Genomic DNA, 24,175 nt, shown 5'->3' with positions numbered 1-24,175 from the left:
TACTGCTCTACTATAAAAAAATATATTTTCGCAGCCCCGTATCTTCCTCTATTCCTTTTCATTGGCATGATTGGAAGGCGTTTTGTCTGATACTATTTCAGCTCATATGATATAGCACTTAATGTATTTTAGATTCCGAAACTTCTCCCTATTACCTGTTACTAATCAAATCGACATGGCAGCTATGGTCTCTGGTTCATCCCAGCTTTTATACCGTTTTGCAAAAAAAAATAAAAAATCCGGGATTGGGTGGGGCTGCAAGACCTAAATTTTCGAAGAAACTTAAGAGCGAGGGGTTTGTGATGGGGAGCCTTTGCATTTTCTAGAATAAAATTGAAGGATTTCGTGCACACTTTTGGTGAATTTTGTGAATGTTGCCCTCTCGATCGGCGGCCCCCAGCTGCGTACGGTCATGTTTGTCATCTTAAAGTCTTTAAAAGGCATATATTACATTGGTTTGAAACAATTTCGTTTGCAATAATGAAGAATCACCAGTGTGGGTCAGAAGGGAAGAAACAGAAGGAGCAAAAACAACTCCAAGATTGTTTAATTATCAAGAAATTTATTTTTGAATGCTCTTAGAAACGCAACTTTTATACTCCATTTTTACACAAAGTCCTTACCGTGGGGGGGGGGGGTCCCACAGCCTCTCTCGCTCGATCGCTTCGGTCTCACGCTGTAAAAAATATTGTGCCCCCTTCGGGATTTTGCCCCCCCAAAAAAAAAATAAAAAATAAAAATAAGGTGTTCCAGTGCGCCTGGTTATAGAAAAAAAATCCAAGCAAGCAGTTCTGCGAGTTTATGGCCCTTGATTTTGCGGGTTTATTTGCCTTGTGGGCACTACCTAACCATACTGAATTCGAAAATGATCGTTAACTTCATGAAATTTGAGTGCAATTGAGATGTTTCGGTTATGATCACCAAAGTTGGAAGAAAAGTATGGCTACTGCAGCGACTTCAGTCGGGGAAGAGACAGTTGTATTACGAGGAGAGGAACCAGGCGCAAGGTGAGATGGGCTAGATGATTATGCCCTTTAAAAGATAGATTGAATAAGGTGGATTCTTTTCCTGCAGTTGTTGACGGACACTTGTTGAAGTCAGCTGGGCGTACGTTCTACCGTAGTCCCGCGGGCAAGATTTTGTGTGTGTATAATCCGGCTAATCATGATGTCTGTGTGATCTTCACCCAGGGAACGCCGATTTACCCACTCATTCAATGAACAAGGTTATGATATAACTAATGTTGTTAATTGGATCAAAAATAAGATCGAAAATCGGATCGGCAGTTAAGCTTCTAAAATCGAATCGAAAATCGAATCGGCGATGTTTAAAAACAAAGCCAAAGGAATAAACAGTCAGTAGAGGCGCACGGCCAATATGGGAGACTCTCCAATAGGGGAGACAATCTCCCACATTGGAGACTTGCTTTGCAAAAGGACAAAAGAAACAACACCAACAAAAGCATGATTTTTTCCACCCAAAATTTTGTCTCACTGAGGTCAGAAGCCCATTTGTTCTGTGTGTGATTGACAACAAAAATCCTTATCAAAACAAAAGTAGACGGTGAATTTTTAAAGTAGACGGTGAAAAGGGGGAATTTTTCATGAGGAATCTGCTTATCACATTTTTATTTGCCGCCAAGGTAATCCTTTTGCCGCAAATGTAAACAAAGGAAATTGGTCTCCAAAACTGGAGACTGTCTCTGAAATTGGATACCCAAATTCTTCACAAAAGTCTCTGATATAGGAGATAATCTCCAACATTGGAGACAGTCTCCAATATTGGTGTGCCTCTACTGATAAATAGGCCTAGGCCTACATCAAAATTTTGTTTGCGGTCGTGATCGTGCGCATCTTCCTGAAAAAGTCACAAAGACGAATGCATTGGAATGGAAGTCGCCAACATGCCCGATCGTTTGGAATATGTTGTAAAGGGGTTTTGAGGTGTTATTGCTTTAAAATAAACAGAGTGATTTTTATTAGAAAGATAAACGAAAGATGCATCTTCCGAGCAAAAGCGCAAAGAAAAATAAAATAAAAAAAATATTTCTCATAGATCACAGGTTAATGAACGATCGGCGGGACGTCGTTTTTAAGTATTTTTAGGTGATAGCGATTAAGAATTATTGGAATGATCTTGATCTCGTACGACGCATCATCTTAAAGTCGCAAGTGCAATTAAAATGTAGTAGAACTTTACGCAAGCACGCATGATGATTTGAATATGTTATAAAAATGTTTTGGGTAAATTGATTTTTCAAATCAATTTATTACTATCTTGAGAAATGAACTTTTGATATCTAAGAAGAAATATAAAAGAAGCATCTCCCGACGAAGTCGCAAAGACAAATATATTATTCAGGTTGAGAAGATGTATTTCGTCATAAACGATGTAAGAGAGAAACGCAATGAGCTCCATCGATGGCGTCGATAGTACGACTTTTAAAAGTTCACGGCGGGGTCAGCTATCACCACGAGGTTGAAGAGAAGATTTATATGATCATAAACGATGTAAGAGAGTAGCGCAATGAGCTCCGTCGATAGTACGACTTTTAAAATTTCACGGCGGGGTCTGCTATCACCACGAGGGTGAAGAGGAGATTTATATGATCATAAAGGATGTAAGAGAGTAGCGCAATGAGCTCCGTCATTATCACGACTTTTAAAAGTTCATGGCGGGTCCGCTATCACCACGAGGTTGAAAATGGAATGTATATCATCCTAAACGATGTAAGAGAGTAACGCAATGAGCTCCGTCGAAAGTACGACTTTTAAAAGTTCACGGCGGCGTCCGCTATCACCACGAGGTTGAAAATAGAATGTATATCATCCTAAACGATGTAAGAGAGTAACGCAATGAGCTCCGTCGATAGTACGACTTTTAAAAGTTCACGGCGACGTCCGCTATCACCACGAGGTTGAAAATAGAATGTATATCATCCTAAACGATGTAAGAGAGTAACGCAATGAGCTCCGTCGATAGTACGACTTTTAAAAGTTCACGGCGGGGTCCGCTATCACCACGAGGTTGAAGAGAAGATTTATATGATCATTAACGATGTAAGAGAGTAGCGCAATGAGCTCCGTCGATAGTACGACTTTTAAAAGTTCACGGCGGGGTCCGCTATCACCATGATGTTGAAGAGAAGATGTCTAGCATCATAAAGAGGGTAAGAGAGTAGCGCAGTGAGCTCCGTCGGTAATACGACCTTTCAAAGTTCACGGCGGCGTCCGCTATCACCACGAGGTTGAAAATAGAATGTATATCATCCTAAACGATGTAAGAGAGTAACGCAATGAGCTCCGTCGATAGTACGACTTTTAAAAGTTCACGGCGGGGTCCGCTATCACCACGAGGTTGAACAGAAGATTTATATCATAAACGATGTGAGAGAGTAGCGCAGTGATCTCCGTCAGTAATACGACCTTTAAAAATTTCATGGCGGCATCCGCTATCACCATGAGTTGGAAGAGAAGATATCTATCCTCTTAAACATCGTCAGAGATAATACCGCGTCTTTCTCCCTGAATAATGCGACCTCTAAATAGCTAGCACCTCAAAAACAATCTTGAAATATGTTCTCAACGATCACGCACTGTAACTAGATCTACGCCAACTTTTTATTTTCGATTTTTTTCCTTCAAGGGGCATGATCAAAGATCGGCATGTGATCGCCGATTGTGGTGAAATCGAATGGAATCGGTTGCCGATTGCAAAATCGGTTACAAGCTTAGATATAACCTTGTTCTCACTTATATCTCCATGTGTGGCAAAATAAGGGTGGCAATGTTTGGCTTATTTTCTCTTTTTGTTTGGGGCAAATGCTTGATTTTTTTTACACTGACAGTTTCCAGTACACCTATTATTCATACTACAACTTGACTCTAGGCCTAATTTAAATTTGATTCTTTAAATTATTTTTTTCTTAATTAAAAATAGAGATCAAAAAATGAAAATTTTCTTGCCATATTACTTTCCACCAATAGAGGGCGTACAAAAAATATGCCCAAAATTCAAGTTTTTGAGCACTCTGGTGAATACAATAATTATTCCTAAGTTAATGAAAAATAAATTGCAACTGTATGGAAATTAGTAATTTTGGTCACAAAAGTGATATTTTAATGATTTTTTAAAGTGTGTGCTCTGTACAACATTGGCATACCAGTAGATTCCCCACAGGCAGGGTGGTAGCAGTGAACAAGTGGATTTACCCGTACTCACTGAACAAGGGTAGATTTTGGTCAAAATATCTAGCAAGATAAATTGTGAAAACAGAAATTATGCACATACCACGATTATGGACATGATGGATGAAGATCTATGGAGTGGTCAGTGACATCGCGTCGAAGCACAGACTGGAACTTGTTGTTGTGGACATGGAAGTTAATGCAACTTGGAAGTTTAAAAAAAGACAAAAAGTTATCTCCTTCTACCCGATCTGCCATTGTTGTTCGAGGCACAGACTGAAACCTAAAAACAAAACAAAAAAGTTCTCTCCTTCGATCGGCCATTTTGTTATGATTCATAATAAAAATGGCCGAAAGGAGACAACTTTTCGTTTTTTGAGGTTCCAGTCTGTGCTAGTCTGGACTCTGGAGGCATTTGGGGAGTGAAGTCTTCTACCTACGTAGTCACTCCCCTAACGCCTGGTGCACGAATACATAGGCTCCCACATACCAAGGGAAAAGGCAACTATACAAATGCACCAAACTGCTTAGAATCTGAGGTTAACACTTCTGTACATGGTTAAAAATGTCAGTTGGCAACGTTTGGCAAAAAATGGATAGTTATGGTTAAAAAATATCGCAGAAATGCAATAGAAAAATTAAAGCAGAAGAGAGTTTACTCACATTTGTTGTCATCGCCATCTTTGATCCATTCTTAATGCAACCTAGTAACGATGTGTATAGAGGGTGGCAAAATCATGAGCGGTGCTAGATTAAAAGTGCTAAAATGTTCTGCTTTAACCACTGAACTGAAAATACGTATTTCAAGATGGCGATGACAACAAATGTGAGTAAACTCTCTTCTACTTTTATTTTTCTATTGCATTTCAGCGATTTTTTTAACCATAACTATCCATCTTTTGCCAAACGTTGCCAACCGATATTTTTACCCATGTACAGAAGTGTTAACCTCAGATTCTAAACATACATGTAACTAGCAGTTTGGTGCATTTGTAGAGTTGCCTTTTCCCTTTTTATGTGGGAGCCTATGTATTCGAGCGCCAGGCGTTAGGGGAGCGACTACGTAGGTAGAAGACTTCACTCCCCAAACACCTCCAGGCTAGTCTGTGCCTCAATGTCAGAAAACTGCCACTCGCTAGACCTTCATCCATATAATCGTGTAAGTGCATAATTTCTATTTTCACAATTTATCTTGCTAGATATTTTGACCATAATCTACCCTAGTCCCATGAGTATGGGTAAATACACAATGAGCCCCTGGGTTGGCCGCGGGCGCTCCTTGGGTTAGTATGATCTGTGAGTCTGATCGTCTCTGTCTCACTCAGTTCCGAATTCAGCGATTCCTCCTAGATCTAGGCCTAGGCTCGAGGACATAAAATTATTTTGATTTGTCATTACATCACGAAGCCTAGATACGCATTCATTGGGGTCTGACCTGGGTTTCCTATCGGTACATCATGTACCGTAGTGATTTTGTTGACAAGAAAGAAGGGAATTTCCTTTTAACATCTGAACATTGCAACTGACAATTCAGGGTAGGCAAGCCCACATGTTCACTGCTACATGTACCATCCTGCCTGTGGAGAATCTACAGGTAGGACTATGGTATGCCAATGCTGTATTTAGCACACACTTTATAAAAAAATCATTGAATATCATTTTTGTGACCAAAATTACTAATTTCCATACATTTGCAATTTATTTTTCATTAGTAACTTGGGAATAATTTTTTTGTATTCACTAGAGCGCTCAAAAACTTGAATTTTGGGCATATTTTTGTGTACGCACTCTATTGGTGGAAAGTAATATGGCAAGAAAATTTTCATTTTTCAATCTCTATTTTTAATTAAGAAAAAATAATTTAAAGGATAAAATTTACTTAAGAGTCAAATTATATGATAAAAAGCTGTAAAGGAAATTGAAAGTGTAAAAAAAAATCAAGTATTTGTCCCAACGAAAAAGAGAAAATAAGCCAAACATTGCCAACCTTATTTTGCCACACATAGAGATGTAACTGGGAACAAGGTTATATCATAACCTTGTTCATTGAATGAGTGGGCAAGCCGCAATAATGGCACCAGATTTGTGCTGTACTGTAGGCATGTGTCCAAAAATTCAAAATTCACCAAAATAGGTGAGTTGGCCTCAAATTTTCATTCCAGATTTTGAGTGAACAATGTAGATGTAGATAGTTAAATGTAGTAACATCCTCACATTTTCTGGCAGCCAAGTTATCAATGACATGTTTACACGCCACGGCTCATCACAGAGGCTCAAACAGTCTACATGTAGGTCAGCATAAAGACAATAAAATGCCTATTTTTGGCCACTATCTCACACTGTATAGCCTGGGATAGGCCAAAATGCTACATGCATTTCTAGGCACATATTATGGAGTATTTAACGTTAAGCCTTATTTTTCACTATTTAGGAAATTTTGAGGTAAGTTTTCAGCAATGTCTTTGACAATAATGCTAGCAAGGAACCTATTAAGCTAATGCTTTTTAATAGAAATGTTGTTTTGTTTTTTCATCGTCTTACCTTGCCAATTGCATTAAAAATTTTAACCAATTTTTTTTCAATTGCATTGGCCTGGATCCACCTTGGTCTGTAAACTTAATGCGTTTAAAGGTATGACCATTTGGCACAAAAAATAAGAAAAATATGAGGTTTCTTACCTGACCGATCTCTTGTATCCATTCATAATTGCGTAAACACTGCAAATTAAAATACAATTATAGGCTTCAGTGACCCTTGAACCGCTTTGTTATTATATTATGATGTAGCTTCAATGAGTGGTATTACAAAATGGCATTTTGAAGAACATTTTAAAGATAAAAATTGTTATTTAAGAAATAACCATAATAGAATTTAAATTTTTAGTGTGAATAATTATTATTAATAAAAATTGTTTACAATAAAAGTTTAAATTTGTTATTAATTTTTTTAGTTTTTCCAGGCCTTTGGCTGCATTTTGGATGAGAATTCACCCACAGCCCTTGAAAAGCTTGAAAGGATTAGCAAGCTTGATCTTTACTCCAAGTTTTCTCACATTTTTTTTTTAAGTTTTAAACATGGTTACTTAGGAGCAGTATTGAAAGACTGCTATTTTATCGCTTTATTTTGCAGTCAACATTCGATGCTGGTTGCTGGAGATTCTTATGAAGAACTAGACTACGATCTGAGTGTGGATGATAACCAAGTGAAAAGAAGACTGAAAAGTGGAACTATTGCTGAGATTGTTGAGAATGATGATGTTCTTCCACCATCAGTGCCAGTAGGAGAATTGATAAATCTTGAATTGGAAGTCTTTGACGAAGTTCCGGTAAGTCAATAGTGGTATACTATAAAGCTTCTAAAAGTGTTTTTTTACATGGCAGCATACTCATTTTTTTGTTATTTATCAAATTGTATTAATTTAAAAATATCTTTCGAGCATATAAGGAAACATGACACAACATATTTTTTTACTATGCATAAGTTTATAAATCTACATACACACAAAAAATAATAAATCAAAATGTACACCTATATGCACAAAAAATATTGTTTGCGTGTACAGTTTTGGATATGTTTAAAGTTCACTGGTGATCTCCAATGTGGATGGTTCAAATGGGGCTCAGGATACTTGAAGACAATGAGAAGTTGAATTAACTATACTTCAAAAGATGTAAATTTTTTGCCGATATTGTGTTTTTTTTCTTGATATTGTGTTTATTTTCTTCACACAATATCAGCTTCTGAACGCACCCCACTTCGCATGTGAAATATTTTCGGTATAGTCTTATTGAACACTGGAAAAGTTTACAAAATTTCTGGTCAGCTATTTTTACCATACTTTTTTTGAGAAATGAAAGACGTTGAAAACGTGTTTTGGCCCCCTTTCATCATCTTTCTGTTCAAATTCCGTTTGGAAAGATGTTGCAAAGTAAGCACATTGAAATTATTTTGTGATTCCAAATGCACACAATCTGTAATACAAACTGTATAAAGACTCACCTGGGGCCGGTGCAGAAAGAGTTGCGTTTAAACGCAAGTCAAAAAATCAATCGCAAGTCCCAAATGCGCGCTGTTGATTGGTTGAACATCAAGTTGCGCATGATTTTTTTAGTTGCGATTGATTGCAACTCTTTCTGCAACGGGCCCCTGGAAATTCTGTATTTTGTTTTCATAGCAGGGAGATTGTGCGGATGGCGTCGACAGGGTCAACGAACTAATAGCAGAGGTCAATGAACTTTCAATGAGCCAAGAAACAAATGAGAGAGTACAAGAGAATGAGCTGAACAGCGAAGCAGAAGCTTCGGCACCGGCTGCATCTGAAGAAGAAGAAATGAGGATACGATCCGGGAGCATGGTAGATAAGGTCCAGCATACAGAGAGAGGGCAAGTGGTTGAAGGTAAGTAGTTAGATAGGATAGATAGGAGAGAGGAAGAGACGGATAGAGAAAGAGGCAGAGAGAGAGAGGGGTAGATAGAGTTGCAAGTGGTTGAAGGTAAGCAATTAAAACAGGATAGAGAGAGAGGCAAAGAGAGACAGGAAAAAAGAGGGAGAGGGGTAGATAGAGTTCACCATATACAGAGAAAGGGCAAGTGGTAGAAGGTTCAAGTAGGAAGTTAAACAGGAGAAATAGAGAGAGAGAGAGGGAGAATTAATAACAATGATGATAATAATAATGATAATAACGGCATATTTACCCAGGGTAGCAGCATCAGTTCCAAAAATTGTTCTCCCAGCAGGCCCTGCTATTATTACCCCGGCTTTAGCAAGGGGTAGCATCTAGATTAGGAGAGGAAGAAGAATGAGAGGACAACAAAGAATAAAAAGAAGAATAGGATGAAGGAAAACAAAGGGAAGGAAAAAAATACAAGAAAAAGATAGAAGAACAAGGAGAAAGCAGAAGACGGGAAGAGGCTGGAGAGGAAAAAAAAACATTGAAGCAGACGAGGAAGGATAACTCAAAGTAGAAGAATAGGAACGGGGGGGGGGGGGGGGGGGGAGGGGCAGGAGGATGTGGATAAAAGGGGTAGAAGATTAAGTAGGAGATGAGTATACAAAGTTCATATTCCTGACATTTTTACAAAAGCTAAAGACATCTTTAATTAATCCTTTTGTTAGACTAATATAATTGCTGTAAATTGATATTTTCCCAGATATTTGTACCACTGAATGGAAGCAACAGAAGAAGCATGTGTTTGTGTTCAGTGATGCTGGCAAGCCTATTTATTCTAGGTAAGTTTGTAGATTTTCTGTCTTCCCGGAAAAACAAAATATTTTTAATTTAAGTATAAATTCCATTTGTGGAAATGGTCTGAAATAAGTTAGGGTCCGGTATTCAGAACTTGGCCCCATAACACAATGGTTAGTGATTCATCGTACGCTTGATTTTCATGATTGATTGTACATTGTAGTCAATGCAATCAATCATAGAAAACTGTCTACGATTATTGCTAAGCTTTGTATCACGGAGCCCTGTTGTGGCTAACCTTGCTAAATGCAACATTATTTGTAATTTATCATTTCTTATTTTTGTTATTTTTTCAACTATTATTATTTTTACTAGTATACCTCTCCCATATGTGCTTATATTGGCAAATTTCTTCATCCTTCTGTTAAAGTCTAGATTCCAATAGTTTTACAGGATAAAACTATGTCCCATTTCAATTGATAATGAACTACTTTGGTGGTATGGAAAGTGTGAGACTGAAGTTTGGAGGCTCGGTTGAAATCATTATTCACTACTCTGTTGAGGTTAGCCTTAAGTTGTATGGATCATGGTTGTTGGAAATAACTGAGAAAGAAGGATGGATTTTTTTTAAAAAGATAAATGGAAGAAGTTGCAGTAAACACCGTGATTTCACGAGAAAGTCTGTAAAACCAGGCTTAATTGTCACTATATCATCAAGGATCAATATCTGGTACACTTACATAACTGAACTTTGTGAAATCTTGAAATCTACTCTGAAAAATGTTCACACTGAAAATCACCACCACAGATAAGTGCACGTGGGACAGTGTATTATTATTATTGCTTTGAATGTTGGCCTGACGCTTGACCCGAATCCCGTGCTTATTTGCTAATTTCTCAGCAATTACACAATTTCTTCCAGAATCCTTTGGCACATATTTTTTATTTATATAAACAGACACTTTGGTGGTCATTTTATTGGATTCTGTATGAAGTCATTTTGAAATCGTTACCACAACTGGCATTTATCTTTAAACAAAGCTGGATAACTATTTCATTTATACATGTAGCTGAATGAATAAGGAAATGAATGTTTTTGTTTTGTTTTTATAGGTATGGAAAAGAAGACAAATTGAATCCTCTGATGGGTGTGATGCTAACATTAGTTTCATTCGTACAACTTGAAAAGGATACTCTCAGGTATGTGATCACTGAAAACCATTGAAAAAAACATTGAAAGGCCACTGAAAGACCATAGAAAGATAACTGGAAGATCATAGAATGACCAGTCAAAGACCATTCTCAGTCCAGGGAAAGTAAAAGACCGCTGAATGACCAACATCCACTGAAAGACTACTGAATGGCAATAGAGAGGCCACTCAAAGACCATTGAAGGACTACTCCAAGACCACTGAAAGACCTTTTAATGTCCAGTAAAAGCTGAGTAAAAGACCCTTGGAAGACCATAGACCTTGGAAAGATCATTGAAAGACTACGGACATACTAGACAATAGGGAGACCCTTGATAGACCATAGAAAGACAACTGAAAGACATAGAACATTGAAAGACCACTGAAAGACCATGTAATGTCCAGTGAAAGGTAAGTAAAAGACTTTGGAAGACCATAGACCTTGGAAAGATCATTGAAAGACTATGGATGAACCTCTGTTAGACCATAGGAAGACCCGTGATAGACCGTTATAAAGACAACTGAAAGACTTATGGTCAGTTCTAAATATTTTACTAGAATGGGTGAAAATTCAAAGCAAGAAAGTGAAGAAACATACAATTTTCTGTGGTTGCAATGTTTCAATTCAATTAATATTCTTTTCCAACAAAATATGTACATGTACATTTGAAATACACATGTACAAAAAAATAGATCAAATACATACATGTAAGCATAGTAAATTAATATGAGGTGAGGTGAGTGAACACCAATCATGTCTTTCCAAGTGACTTCGCACCAAAGTCTGGAGATCGTAACGCAACTTTGTTCCCCGGAGATGGAAAATTAATCACGAGACGGCTCTGAACGATCCTTACACTTTCATCCCAGGCATGTGATAGCTGGAACCACAAACCGCCTCTCCAATTCAAACTGTCCGTAGAGCGGTCTTGCTTTCTGCAGGAATTGTTGATATCTTTTCATTATTTTGCTGCACACAAGCATAATTTCCCGCTCAAATTTTTATTGTTTTTCAGGTCATTTCGAGCTGGCAATCATCTGTATGTGTTCTTATTACGTCAACCTCTTATACTTGTAGCTGTGTCTAAAACCAGTGAATCCCAACAACAGGTAGGATTCAATTTGTTTGTAGTTTATGAAAATACATAATTTATTGTTTGAAATAGACATGAAATGAAATGCTCCGAAAATTTCCTTTTGCCCAATGGATCGTGGGCCTCTGTGCAGCGCCAGATCAACGAGGCTCTATCCCTTTAATCGTTGAATGCCAAACAGGGTAGCAGCAACTCCCATCTTTTAACGTCTTTTGGTCTGACACGGCCAGGGTTTGAACCCCCGACCTCCCGCTTGTGAGACGGGCGCTCTACAAACTGAGCCAACACACCTATTATCTATCATTTTATTAGTTTCCTACTTACAGCTCTATCTAATCACTCTTCTAATGGTTGCTATATAAAAAGGCAATCAATCATTATCATAATACCAATGGGGGGGGGGGATAATGTAAAAAATGTCAGCAGCATAAGAAGCCATCAAAAAAGTGCTTCAGTACTTTATCAAAAAAAATATTTTGCAACTCGTGATATCGGATTTCTGATCCACAGGATAAAAGAGAGTGTCAGACCCAAATTGCTCAAAAGCATGATTTCATGTACAAATTCAATGAAATTTATGTTTATATCCCAAAATCCTAGATTGATTATTGTTTGCACATCTGCTGAAATCTAGCAAATTCCCCTTAGGTTTACATGTATGTACAACACTTGGGTACAGTATTGCACTGTATTGCCAGATCTACTGAATAATGCTTGGTAAGGATGATAATTATTTGGGATTGCCAGAAATATTCACCAGGGCCAACATTGTACTTATCAATAAGTCATGTAATATGTCCTTTTGGAATATATCCTTGTCTCGTCTTTAGAGTTGCGATTAATCCAATCAACCTTAATAGTATATTGAAATCTGTCAGTGTCATTGTAAATTTTCATGCAAAAAGATTTGCACAATGTTCTTTGTAAACAAAGAGAGCACCCTGAATTATAAATGATGAATGTACAAGTCAGGGTTCCCACAGTCATGGAAAATCCTGGAAAAAGTCAGGGAATTTGGAAAATTTGTGAAAAATCATGGAAAAGTCATGGAATTGCATTTACCTCTTGTCTTGGCAGCTTTCCAGGTTGTCATGTCTCGCAACTCTCATACTCTGTGATCATACTCTGCTTTTATAATTGGTGTTCATGATTTCCATTTACCCCAGTTTTGTGACCTCCCAATTTCTACACAATTCCCGGACGTCACGGGATGCCATGGAAAGCCACAATTTAGTCATGGAAAAGTCCTGGAATTCTGTTTTCCAATTTCGGTAGGAACCCTGCAAGTGTACATTATATCTTGGAAACATATTTGAACATGCAAGCATTATAGATGTTGGCATTGCTAGCTCTCCATAGTCATAGTTGAACGGATCAATCGCAACTCTTTTGAAGACGAGGCCAATGCATCTTATTCTGAACCATCCAATATAATATAACTATTGGAATGCTTCCTCTCTTCACAGTTGTGGTTGATTTGATCAATCGCAACTCTTTTGAAGACGGGGCCAAATTAAAGCATCCACTTCTGAGCCATCCAATATGATATTAGAATTCTTCTTTTCACAGTTGTGGTTGTTCGGATCAATCGCAACTCTTTTGAAGATGAGGCCAAAGCATCCCATTCTGAACCATCCAATATAATATAACTATTGGAATTCTTCCTCTCTTCACAGTTGTGGTTGATTTGATCAATCGCAACTCTTTTGAAGATGGGGCCAAAGCATCCCATTCGCAGCCATCCATTATAATATCACTATTGGAATTCTTCTCTTCACAGTTACTGATGCAGCTGACCTATGTATACAACCATATAATCAGCGTTTTAACCTACTCACGAATAAGTAGTATATTCAAGAAGAGAGATAATTATGATCTACGAAAGCTTTTAGGAGGTAAGGAGTTGAGTAGTGATCTGTATCATAACCTTTCGGTGTTTTGGGTCTGGTGATAAGTTCCCTGACTTTGAAGCTCAATTTCTGGTTTCACTTCCCTCACTCTAAAGCACCACTCTTCATTTGCTATTAAATCTACAACATAGTGCATTATGGTAGGGCTATTTTTGATTGATGGTATCATTGTGTGCAGTCAAGTGTACAAAGCAATGATACATTGTATTGATTAGCTTCATGTGACTTGTTTTGTACGTGTGTTTGATAAGAATTCTACAAAGATTCTGCAAACAAGAATAGCATATGTGAGATGAAGTTGGGTAAATTAGTGTGAACCTTTGATTTTAGGCATGAATTAGAATAACTAAGTAGGGCATTATCACAATAATCACATATCACTGATTGACATCTATATAAAAAAAACCCCTCAATCACGTACAAAACACTATTTCAGGGAGTTATAGGTTACACAAGGCTACCAATTCTTCCAAATTTTTGGAGACACAAGTGAAAAACTGCAGACTTTTGATATATCCCTCACTCGTATATTGATTTCTTTCATTGGATTGTATGTAATTGATAAAGTTCTCCCTCCTTCCTCAGTAAATTCTCCCTGAAAGTTAAATATAATTTGCAGCTCTGGTTGTAGAATGTGAAGCATTTATGTTGAGTTGACGGCCAAGATCTTAATGGTTGGGGGGGGGGTTTGAGTTGGCTGTAACAATATGCATCATTCTCTATTCTTTTCTGTTGGAGTATAATTCTAGCCTCTCCGTCATAGTTTCATAATCCGTCTTGTGTCTTTCAGGTACTGAGATCTTCCTAGATAACCTAATACAATTAATGGACCACGATCCGTGTTTCCTCCTCACCGCTATCAGATGTCTACCGCTAGACAGCACGATACGTGATATGATCGGTAGCGCCATGCACAGCGCTAAGGTCAAAGATTTGGTCTTTGCCATCCTCATAGCTGACAACCAATTAGTAACACTAGTTAGAATGAAGAAATACATCCTACATCCAGCAGGTTAGTGAACATGGGTATGGTCTTGGTGAGAGTGAAAAAACAAAAGAAATAGAATAATTGACAATGCAGTGAAAATCCATCAAAGATATACATGTAGGAGTTAAGTTGTGATTGTGCGATGTCGCTTAGTGATTGATTATGTATACAACTCATACAAAGATTCTTGTAGTTTGATTGAGAGCCAGTCGATATTTGATCCATTTTGTGCTGCATGCAAATTCTATTTTCCATTGCACGGCAGCCATGCATTTTTTTATTTTGCCATTGCACGGTTGAGCTTTCTCCCTCAGTGTGTACCCTAAGCATGCCTGAAGGTGTACATTTATATGTGTGTGTGTGTGTATTCCACATCAACAACTATGTGCACTCAGATTCATGAATCAAAGTGCGTCACAAAGGAAAGAAAACAATTGACTGTTTTCATAAACGGGAAAATAATCATGTTTCCAAAGAAATGAATTGTCGGACAAAAGGCAAAATATATTTTAAGTCCATCTGCTTTTGTTTTTATTTTCCTTCTATTTTGTCAAATAACATGATCTAGAAGAGCCGTTGTATAAACCAAGTGATGTATGTCTTCATTCGTCCGTTATCGTTGGGGGTGTGCTCACAGTGAGGAAATATCGCATAATGAACTTGTGTGCATGCATATGATTTGTATACCAATCCTATAGTAAGGTTCTTGATGACAATGATAGTGATAATGCTCACAAAAGAGAGAACGCAAATAGATATGAAATTAAGTTTGAGCCAGGTACTATGCCATGAGAATTTCCAGAAAAAAATTAGATACAAAAATGTTTGGCTGAATATTGCACAATGCAAGGTGCTGTAAACTTCACAGCTGTGGAAATTTCTCATCAAGATATTGCACAATCAATGCTTCAATTTCTCAGAAGGTACTTGAAAATTCAATGTTGACATTTTATGAACTTAAAATGATGAAGAAAGTTCAGTGAAATTTATGGAAAATGTCCATGGTGAAATTGCACAATGCAAGAGGGCACCAATTTTACAGAGTTTACTTGAAAATTTATTATTGACAATTTGTAAAGCGAAAATGACCAAAAAAGTTCAGAAAATGTTTGCAAGTTTTCTGCATAAAATTACACAAAACTAGTTGGCTTTGATTCCACAGCAATTACATCCCACTCACTAATGATAAATTTCAACATAAAATTTATCAAAAATAGGCTTTGAAAATTTTCGCAAAATCTTCAACAGGTATTATCTTATCGATGCGGTGGTCAAAAGTGAAAATTATTTCAAGTTATTTGAAGAGAACCGTCCCCGCTACAACATATCAAAATGTCACAGAGAAACAACCAGTAATAACAAGAGATACAGGTACGGCCGAATTTCCATGAACTTGATGTCATATGGTGAAAATTGGCAACTGAGTTCCGATGGCATTATGACACCCTCCTGATATACTCGAGGTCCAAATGAGACATTGAATCACATCACAGACTCATGTTTTATCCAACTTTGAAAAAAAAAATTGGGGGTCCCTGTTCATTCTGAATAGCTACATTGAATTTTCTGTGGCATGTTTTTGCCCATATAAAGCCTATGGAAAGAGTGCACATGTCCATGTGCTGCGATGTTTATTGGGCACTGATTTCCTTATTTATGATCATTGAGAGCTGAACAAGGTATCAAATTGCTCAGAATTGTAAAGCTAATATATATATACATAAAGAAATTGGTGATTCTCTGTTGCGTAATGACGTTATGCTTGCACATACTTGCGTGCCCAAAATGTTGAAATGCTCTAAAAGTTAATCCTAGTTGATTTTGATGCATGCATACACGCAAGTCACAGCATTTGCATGATCTTTGATGACATGGACAGTTGACCCTTGACCTGAAGTTTATGTGCTGCAAATATTATTGATGATCTTTTATGATACGAGCAATTGAAGAATTAAACAAAAGGCGCCTAGATGACGTCATCATGACCTAATGACCTTGGAAAGGCTATTCTGGCGTACCTACGATAGATGAAACTAACATGCTTGATTTCGAGAAAACTTAGCAACAAACTTTGCCTATAAAGACGATTAAATAATGAAAATTCTGATGAAAACGATAGGTGTTCTGTCGTAGGCAGACCTCCTAAATAGTTTCTGTAACTGGATAATTACCCTCTGCTTTAAAATCACAGGGATATTCACGGTGCCTCTTATACGTTAACTCCACATTAGAGAGCGCTGTTGGCTCAGTTGGTAATAGTCTGCTCGTCGAACCAAAGATCATGGGTTCGAGTCCACCCGGGTGGATGACTGAAGCCAGTTCGTTGTGTGTAAAGGTCTCTCCTATGTTTCATAAATGGAGGCTATGTTACAACGGAAAACACTTCGTACCTCAGATTAAACGGAGGCCCCATGGAGAGGAGAGTCACCACCTTTGGAAATTAAGAACCCACTGCACTATTCGTATAAGAGTAGGGGGAAACCCCGGTGTAATGGTCCACCTGCACCCCCCAATCAGTTATTTCGGGAGGAGCGACCTGCGGGTCATAGTGATTCAGTTCGCTTTTCGCCTCCCAGGCTCAGGTGACGCCAAACAAATAATATTTTTTTGTTTTTCATTCACACTTTTTTTGTCTAATCTTACTTTAGATTTACATCTTATTTTGAATCTACTAAATAAATCAACGTCATTCAAACACTCCGACTCATGGTTGCCAATTTGCCTACCAAAGTTTGATAGTAGTGGTTTCCTTCATGCGCATATATCGTACCTCAGCGAGAGTCCTGCATGTTTGGTTCTGCTTACAGTGGACAAAATGGCCTTCGCAGAAATGGCAAAATGCAAAGAGAAAATATTAGAGGTAAGTGCTTCTACTTGGAAGTAATTTTGAAGCTCTGTAAATTGATGTTATCTCCTTTCATTTACATTTAGATGTATCTGATATATCAGCATAGGTTAAGACCTTTAAATTTTTGAATGAAAACTCAATAGAATACGGCTAAAAGTAGTTGCAGTTGTGATTGAAGTAGCAATAGTAGAAGTAGTAGTTGCAGTAGTAGTAGTAGTAGTAGTAATAGTCGTGGTAGTAGTAGTAGTAGTAGTAGTAGTAGTAGTAGTAGTAGTAGCAGTGGTAGTAGTAGTAGTCGTAGTAATAGTAGTGGTAGTAGTAGTAGTGATGGCAGTGGTGGTTGTAGTACAGTGTATTTAGAGTTTGGCAGAGGGAGGACAGGGAAAATTTTTCCTGGTATCGCATCGCAATTTGCTCACATTTTTGAAAGACTGCTGAGCATAAAGTTTTTTTACAGCATATTTTTACAAAAATGTAGGACTGTACATTACTTAGTTGAGAGCTTTTCTATTATGACCAAAAATGCTATTCCGATCTGTGAAGCAAAATTACTACCTGGAGGCAGATGAGAAGAAAGAAGAGGCAGGGGGGCAGAGGGTAAGAGAAGTGGGGAAAAGAACAGGTGAAAGGAGGAGGGGGGGGGGGGGTAGAAGAAGAGAAAGAAAGACGAAGAAGGAGGGGAAGCGAAAGAAGAGGAATAAGGAAGGGGTGGGAGAAAAGGAATATGTAGGTGATTGAGAAGGAGGCAAGAAATTATAGTGGTATTGAAAGCTGTTTTCTGATTGGTGATTGGTGGTGATTTTTTACCTGATTGCTAAGAAAGCATGAATGCTTGTAAGCAAGCAACCAGAGGACCGACCTTCAAGGTCCTCTCTGAAGGACCTGGTACTGAGGATTAATGCCTTACCAAAGGGCACTAGCGTACCAAGTGGGAATCGAACCCGGGTCACCGCAATACGAATCCCCGCTCTACCGACTGAGCTATCGCACCTCCCGGACTAAGCTGTTGCGCCTTTTTCTATTGAGGATATAGATGGAAATTATTGGCTGCAAATTATTATTATCTTAAATGGCTTAATCTAAGATGTAAACAGCATACTTGTATACAAAAAATAGGATAAGGAGAGTCATAAGTAAAAGTAAAAGATTAACTTGATAAACTATAACTCGAAAGTTTTCCTTTGTAGTTAAGAGAGCGATATTTATTTAAACATCACAATAATATTGTAGGTTTGTCAAAGTTTTATCACATTGTTCTTCACACTTTATCTTGCCATTTACAGAGATTACAGAAGAACAACTGTATAGCTGCCATTCAACGAGCCGTGTCAAAGGGCAGCTTCCGATGTCAAGAGGTCGGAATTGGTGACCTTCGTCACTTCTTGTACAAGGTCCGAAGCACGGCTCAGTATGCTGCTCCTGAACTAGACGCCCCTTACAATCAACCGGATGAGAGAGACAGGTATGATTATCATCAGGGGAGGGGAGGGGGTGGTTTTTCACAGAGATTAAAATTTATTTTAAATTCACTTTTACATTCTCATGTGTGTACAGTATATAACTCAACAGTGTAGATAGATAGATAGATAGATAAATGGATTTTATTAAAAACATTTCTCGCAGTACAAACTGAAATGAACATGAATTACAGATTAAAACAATTACAAGACAATAAGTAATATACAGTATTAACATAGGAATTTAAATTAAAATTAAGGGGTCACTCTCGCAGTGCACTTAATTTCGGCAAGGAGAAATACATATCCAGGTACCCCAAATGGGGTACCTGTAGAAAATTAACTTTGAATACAATCATCCAAAGTGCACCACGAAAATGACCCTGTAAATACTTGACATGAAAAAAAAAATGCTAAGTTCTTACTTCGGTATAACAAGGCATAAATTAAACTAGATTCGATTCATAAAAAATCATGAGTAAAGTTAAAACTATCAAAATTGTACACAGGAAACCATTAGGACTTTACATTTAATATTAATAAAATACTTTACTATTAATAAAATAGGAAAAACTAGCATTTATATAAAACAGAATATCAAATTATATGGACCCTAATTGCACTTAAAATTAGTTAAACCAGTGAGTAGGCTTATTCATGTGAGATTTTGCACGAAGAGAGAGAGAGGGGGGGGGGGGAGGAGGAGAAAGGGGAGAGAGAAGTAGTACATGTATATAAAGTCAACAAGCAATGGAAACATCTTATATAATGAATAAGTTAAGTTATATAAGATATAATTACAATAATTAACGCCAATATTTAATTATAAATGCATTGTCAAGGGTATTTTGTATTTCTTTATTATTGTTATAATTTACATTCCATAAACCCAGTAGTTTTGCTTTTCATTTCATTGATTATATGGTAAATAAGTATGTATGTAACCTTTATGTACGCAAATTGTGGTTTAGCAATTTTCCAAATAATATAAATATAAACGTTAACTAGTTACGCCAGAGTTGATATTCCAATACATCTGAGACCAGTAGGGGTGCAGGGTAAAACGAAACCATGAGATGACATAATTTTCTTTTAAAAAAGTGTCAAAAGCCAAAAACTTGTAAAAACTTGTTAAATACAAAAAAATAATAATATCTCGAAGTCATGCAATCAACAGAAAAGTGTCACTTGTTCATTTACAGTCCATATCCATTCAGCAGTCTGGAAAACAGGAACAGGAATGTTTTTCATTCTAGTAGTTCTACTTCTAGGTTCAACACAGACACGTTGTTTCCTAAGCTCTCGACGTTTGTATTGGCGAGACCATGCTCAGAGGATGCACACTTACTGCGTATTCATCAATGCACTGTTGTACAGATTTTGGGGCAGGGGGCTTTGGGGGCCATGCACCCCCCCCCCAATTTTCATGACTAAGAAAAAGAAAGAAATGGAGAGAGAAATTATGAAATATGATACTTTATTTTATACTTTGTAAGGAAATATGTTTTTGTTCAATTCAACAAATTTGTGACTGTGCTGCCACATGCATGTTTTTACTGTACCACACACTGACTTTTTAGTTTCAAGTCTTGCGCATGTTTTGAACAAATTTGCAACCCTCGGGTACATGGTTCTGAAAATGAGCAACATATTTTAAGTGCATGTCAAGACCAAAAATTTATCAGATACGTAATTTTGTTACAAAGTCAATGCACATTGTGTTTTCAACCAAAAATCATAAATATATGATCATTTTCACTTTTGCTGGTTTAATTTGCATTATGTTTTATCCAAACTCAGATATTTTTATAGGTTTTTATCTTTACAATCCCTCATTTCTCTTTCAACTTTGATATCTTTTGTAGGTTATTATCTTTATACCAATACACTCATCAACGGATTCACAGTCCAGCCAGACCACTCAAAATCATGTTTACCGTGGGATCTAAAGAAGCTGTCCTAGGATGGGTGAGTTTCTAATGAAGGGATGTTCAAATATGTGACCTGACTCCCCGAAACCAGCAATCAGTTGCCCCAAATGAATGTTAACCCTAAATCTCCCGGGGTATTTTGATTCTTGTCATTCGGGGGGGGGGGGGGGCCATTATGGCCCCCCCTTAAGATCTCGGCTGCCGATCGTGCGAGCGACGCAAAAATTTGCACGCTGGTAGTGTGCGATGTAATCTACAAGGCTGTATGGTAAAATTTTCCAAAATAATGAGATTTTATTTTATATGAATTAATTATGCTAATTTATGCATAAATCATACTTTTTGCTCTAATTCACTAAATAAAGCACCTAGAATGCTAATTTTTGGTAAAAATTATCTTTGTATCATTCTTAACAATCGTAATTCAAAAAAACTTTGGTTTGGAAATAAATTTTTTATGTATTTTATTGTTTTATGAATTTCTTATGTATTTCTTTGTTTTTTTACTTTTTGTTTTTTTATTGTTTTTTAAATGGAAATTGTTCCAGACGTAATTCTGATCATAAACAAGGCAAAATTAATTAAGTTTAATCAGTAAAAGTAGAAATAATGATACATTTATGAATTTTGGCTAAATACGCAATTTACATTGGATTTGTACATGAAATCACGTTTATGAGCAATTTTGGGTCTGACATGCACGACTTGCATAATGTTGCGTAATGTCGTAACCGCGTACCCGGGCGTCACAAATGTGGTCTCAAAATTTGCGCGAGACTTGAATGTAAAAAGTGTGTGAGCTGCGAGGTGAAAAAATTTCGTGCAGCAGATATATCGCGAAAATTGTTGAGGGGGGGGCAATTATGCCCCCCCCCCCCGGGAGAATTAGGGTTAAGATATTCATGGATCTTGAAAAGCACGTTATAAGCTTTAAAATGATATATCGTCGGTTGTCTGAATATCGAATCTCAAAATTAAAAAAAAATTTAGGGCAGCGTAAAAAAGGCTGTATTTTAAAAATGTAGTAATGGTGGCATTCTCATACTGAAATCAGTCTCCTGATACCCGTGAAGAACTCTTGAGGCAAAAGTAGGTTGTTTCCCATGTGATAACTCTAAAATCTGGCTTATTTTGAGATGTCATCAACACATTTAACTCTTTAGATACAAGGTTTCATCCGCCCAGCCATGGTATAACTTGTCAAATTTTATCAACATCAGACCTCACACTTAATTAGTTGATTGATGAAGAAAGTAAGTGAGAGCTTCTGATAATTAGAAAGAAGATTTGAAACTATGAGTTCTCACAAGCAAGATATTTTCCCACCATTTTATCTCAATGAAACATTTAGGCAGTCTGTGTGTCTTGTCTTTCATTTATTTTTTCAACTTCAAGAAGCAGAATTACTCCTTCAAATAAACTGAGGATTTAATATAAACCCATTTTAATCCCAAGGACAAATCGTTGACATGAACTTTATGTGGAAACATACCTTAATCTTTTTCCATTGATTCTTTTCAACTGATTCTTATATATCCAGGTAACGGGAGGATTTGAATTGTTTGCAATCTTTGGGCCTCTTACAACGAAACAAGCTGCTATATTTGCCGTCAATAAACTACTCAAATGGATCAAGGTATTTATGAATTCATTGCATTGCCAATTTAACCATTTCAGTGATTATAAATCCCTTTTAACAAGTTTAAGGTCTGACCAAAAGATACTGAAAGCTGTACCAGTAGATTCAGATTTTTTAATTACTATCATTTTGAGGGCATTCCATCAAATGTTATTTAGGCTAAACCATAAAAAATATGGTAAATTTGTGTCCGAAATTGGGTAATTCACTTTTGGAGTTGCATTAAACATCTGAAAATCTGTCTACTATCAGTTTGGTCTAATGGTAGATTGATCTACACAACACCAGTGCCCCGTCTTACAAAGAATTACCATTGATCTGATCAATATCAAGTTTATGGAAATCCATCAATGTCATTTTTTTGTTTAGGAAATTTGCTTATATCCTTTGAAAACAGAGAGAAGCAAACTGAATGGTCAAGAAAATTGAATGTATGACTATACATCATTTCTAGAAAATATTTTGGACAAAAACGCAGATGTTGACTTTGCTGGCTTTCCGAAGTTGTGGTTTATTGGATCAATCGTAACTCTTTGTAAAGCGGGCCCCTGGTATAACGTCCACTTAGTCAAATTTCCAGATTGTCTGATTTTTACTTCATCTGCACTTTGTCAATTGAAAATTCAGTTTGTAAATGGTTCATATAATCTTAGTAAGTGGTGTGAGGCAAAGTGGATGAAAGACAAAATGGATAGAAGCCAATCTTATTGTAGACGAACTAAGATTGAACTATGTGGGATGAGAAAAGAAAGCAGACAAAGTGGGTGTAGGCCACTTCCTAAAGAACTCACTTTGCGTTTTTCATATTTATATAGCACACATATTCACCTTGCAAGGGGCTCAAGGCACTCCTATATTACCCTGGGTCAGCTAGTCTACCGATTCCGGTGCTCACAGCTTTTTGATGAATTACTTCCTGCCGGCACCCATTTACTACACCTGGGTTGAGTGCAGTTCATTATGGATCAACGTCTTCCATGTCTTAGTAGAACTGCAATGGCACATAGCACACATCGCCCTTGACCTTGTAGAAGAACGAAGATGAGGTCTAGCAGGTTGGGACTCAGTGGCTATTTAACATCTATATAAACTTACTTTTGTTGCAATGGAGCTTTTAACTCTTGTCTTTATATTCTCTAAATCTCTCATTGTTATTCAAATTTACAGAAAGAAGAAACCAGATTATTCATCTTGAACCCACCAGAGTATTGAACCAATAGACGATGCTGTCAGGGATACTTCATGCAAGGCTCTGCTGTTTCATCTGCTAATCTGAGGGACTTGTCAACAGCTAACGGTCAGTTTCTGTGGCATGCCAACTCTTGTAAAAGAAGGCATTATGATCCTTGGTGCTTTTTCCAGCGAATGGGATGTGGTATTGATATCCATGATGTCAACTGAATGGAAGTGTAAGCCTTTTTTGCTCCTTACCATCCAACTGGGGAGCTTTTCATGAAAAGTGATTTTCAATGATGAATTGCTCTCAGCCAATCAAAAACAAGGATTTCCAGTTGCAGACTGACCAATTGTCCTGGGCTCCGTAACACAAAGGTTTGCGATGTATTGTAAATATGAAAGAACCGCACTGACTGGTCCCTGGTCAGTATTTTGAACCGAATACGCATGAATCATAGATATTGATTGGTCATTTCATTTAGCGATTGATCGCTATTCTTTGTGTTACGGAGCCCTGATTTCATCGGGATGGTCTTATTATCACAGAACTTTCAAAATAGCCAAGAATC

General features: G+C 37.3%; 1 protein-coding gene across 1 annotated transcript; it reads left to right on the top strand.

Annotated features, from left to right (window-relative positions):
- Window positions 1-872: 872 nt before the first annotated feature.
- LOC121405920 (protein SAND-like) lies at window positions 873-23,912 on the top strand. Its single transcript, XM_041596916.1, has 13 exons — window positions 873-1,007; window positions 7,317-7,512; window positions 8,362-8,584; window positions 9,339-9,417; window positions 10,487-10,573; window positions 11,580-11,673; window positions 13,438-13,552; window positions 14,358-14,579; window positions 17,204-17,415; window positions 18,687-18,865; window positions 20,726-20,828; window positions 22,332-22,427; window positions 23,598-23,912. Exons 1-13 carry the CDS (start codon window positions 940-942, stop codon window positions 23,640-23,642), a joined length of 1,719 nt encoding a protein of 572 aa, XP_041452850.1. The 5' UTR covers window positions 873-939; the 3' UTR covers window positions 23,643-23,912.
- Window positions 23,913-24,175: the final 263 nt, after the last annotated feature.

The sequence above is a fragment of the Lytechinus variegatus genome, chromosome 19, assembly GCF_018143015.1.
Source record: "Lytechinus variegatus isolate NC3 chromosome 19, Lvar_3.0, whole genome shotgun sequence".
Classification (NCBI taxonomy): domain Eukaryota; kingdom Metazoa; phylum Echinodermata; class Echinoidea; order Temnopleuroida; family Toxopneustidae; genus Lytechinus; species Lytechinus variegatus.
Note: the sequence above shows the minus strand (reverse complement) of the source record. Positions and strands in the feature narration are given on the sequence as shown.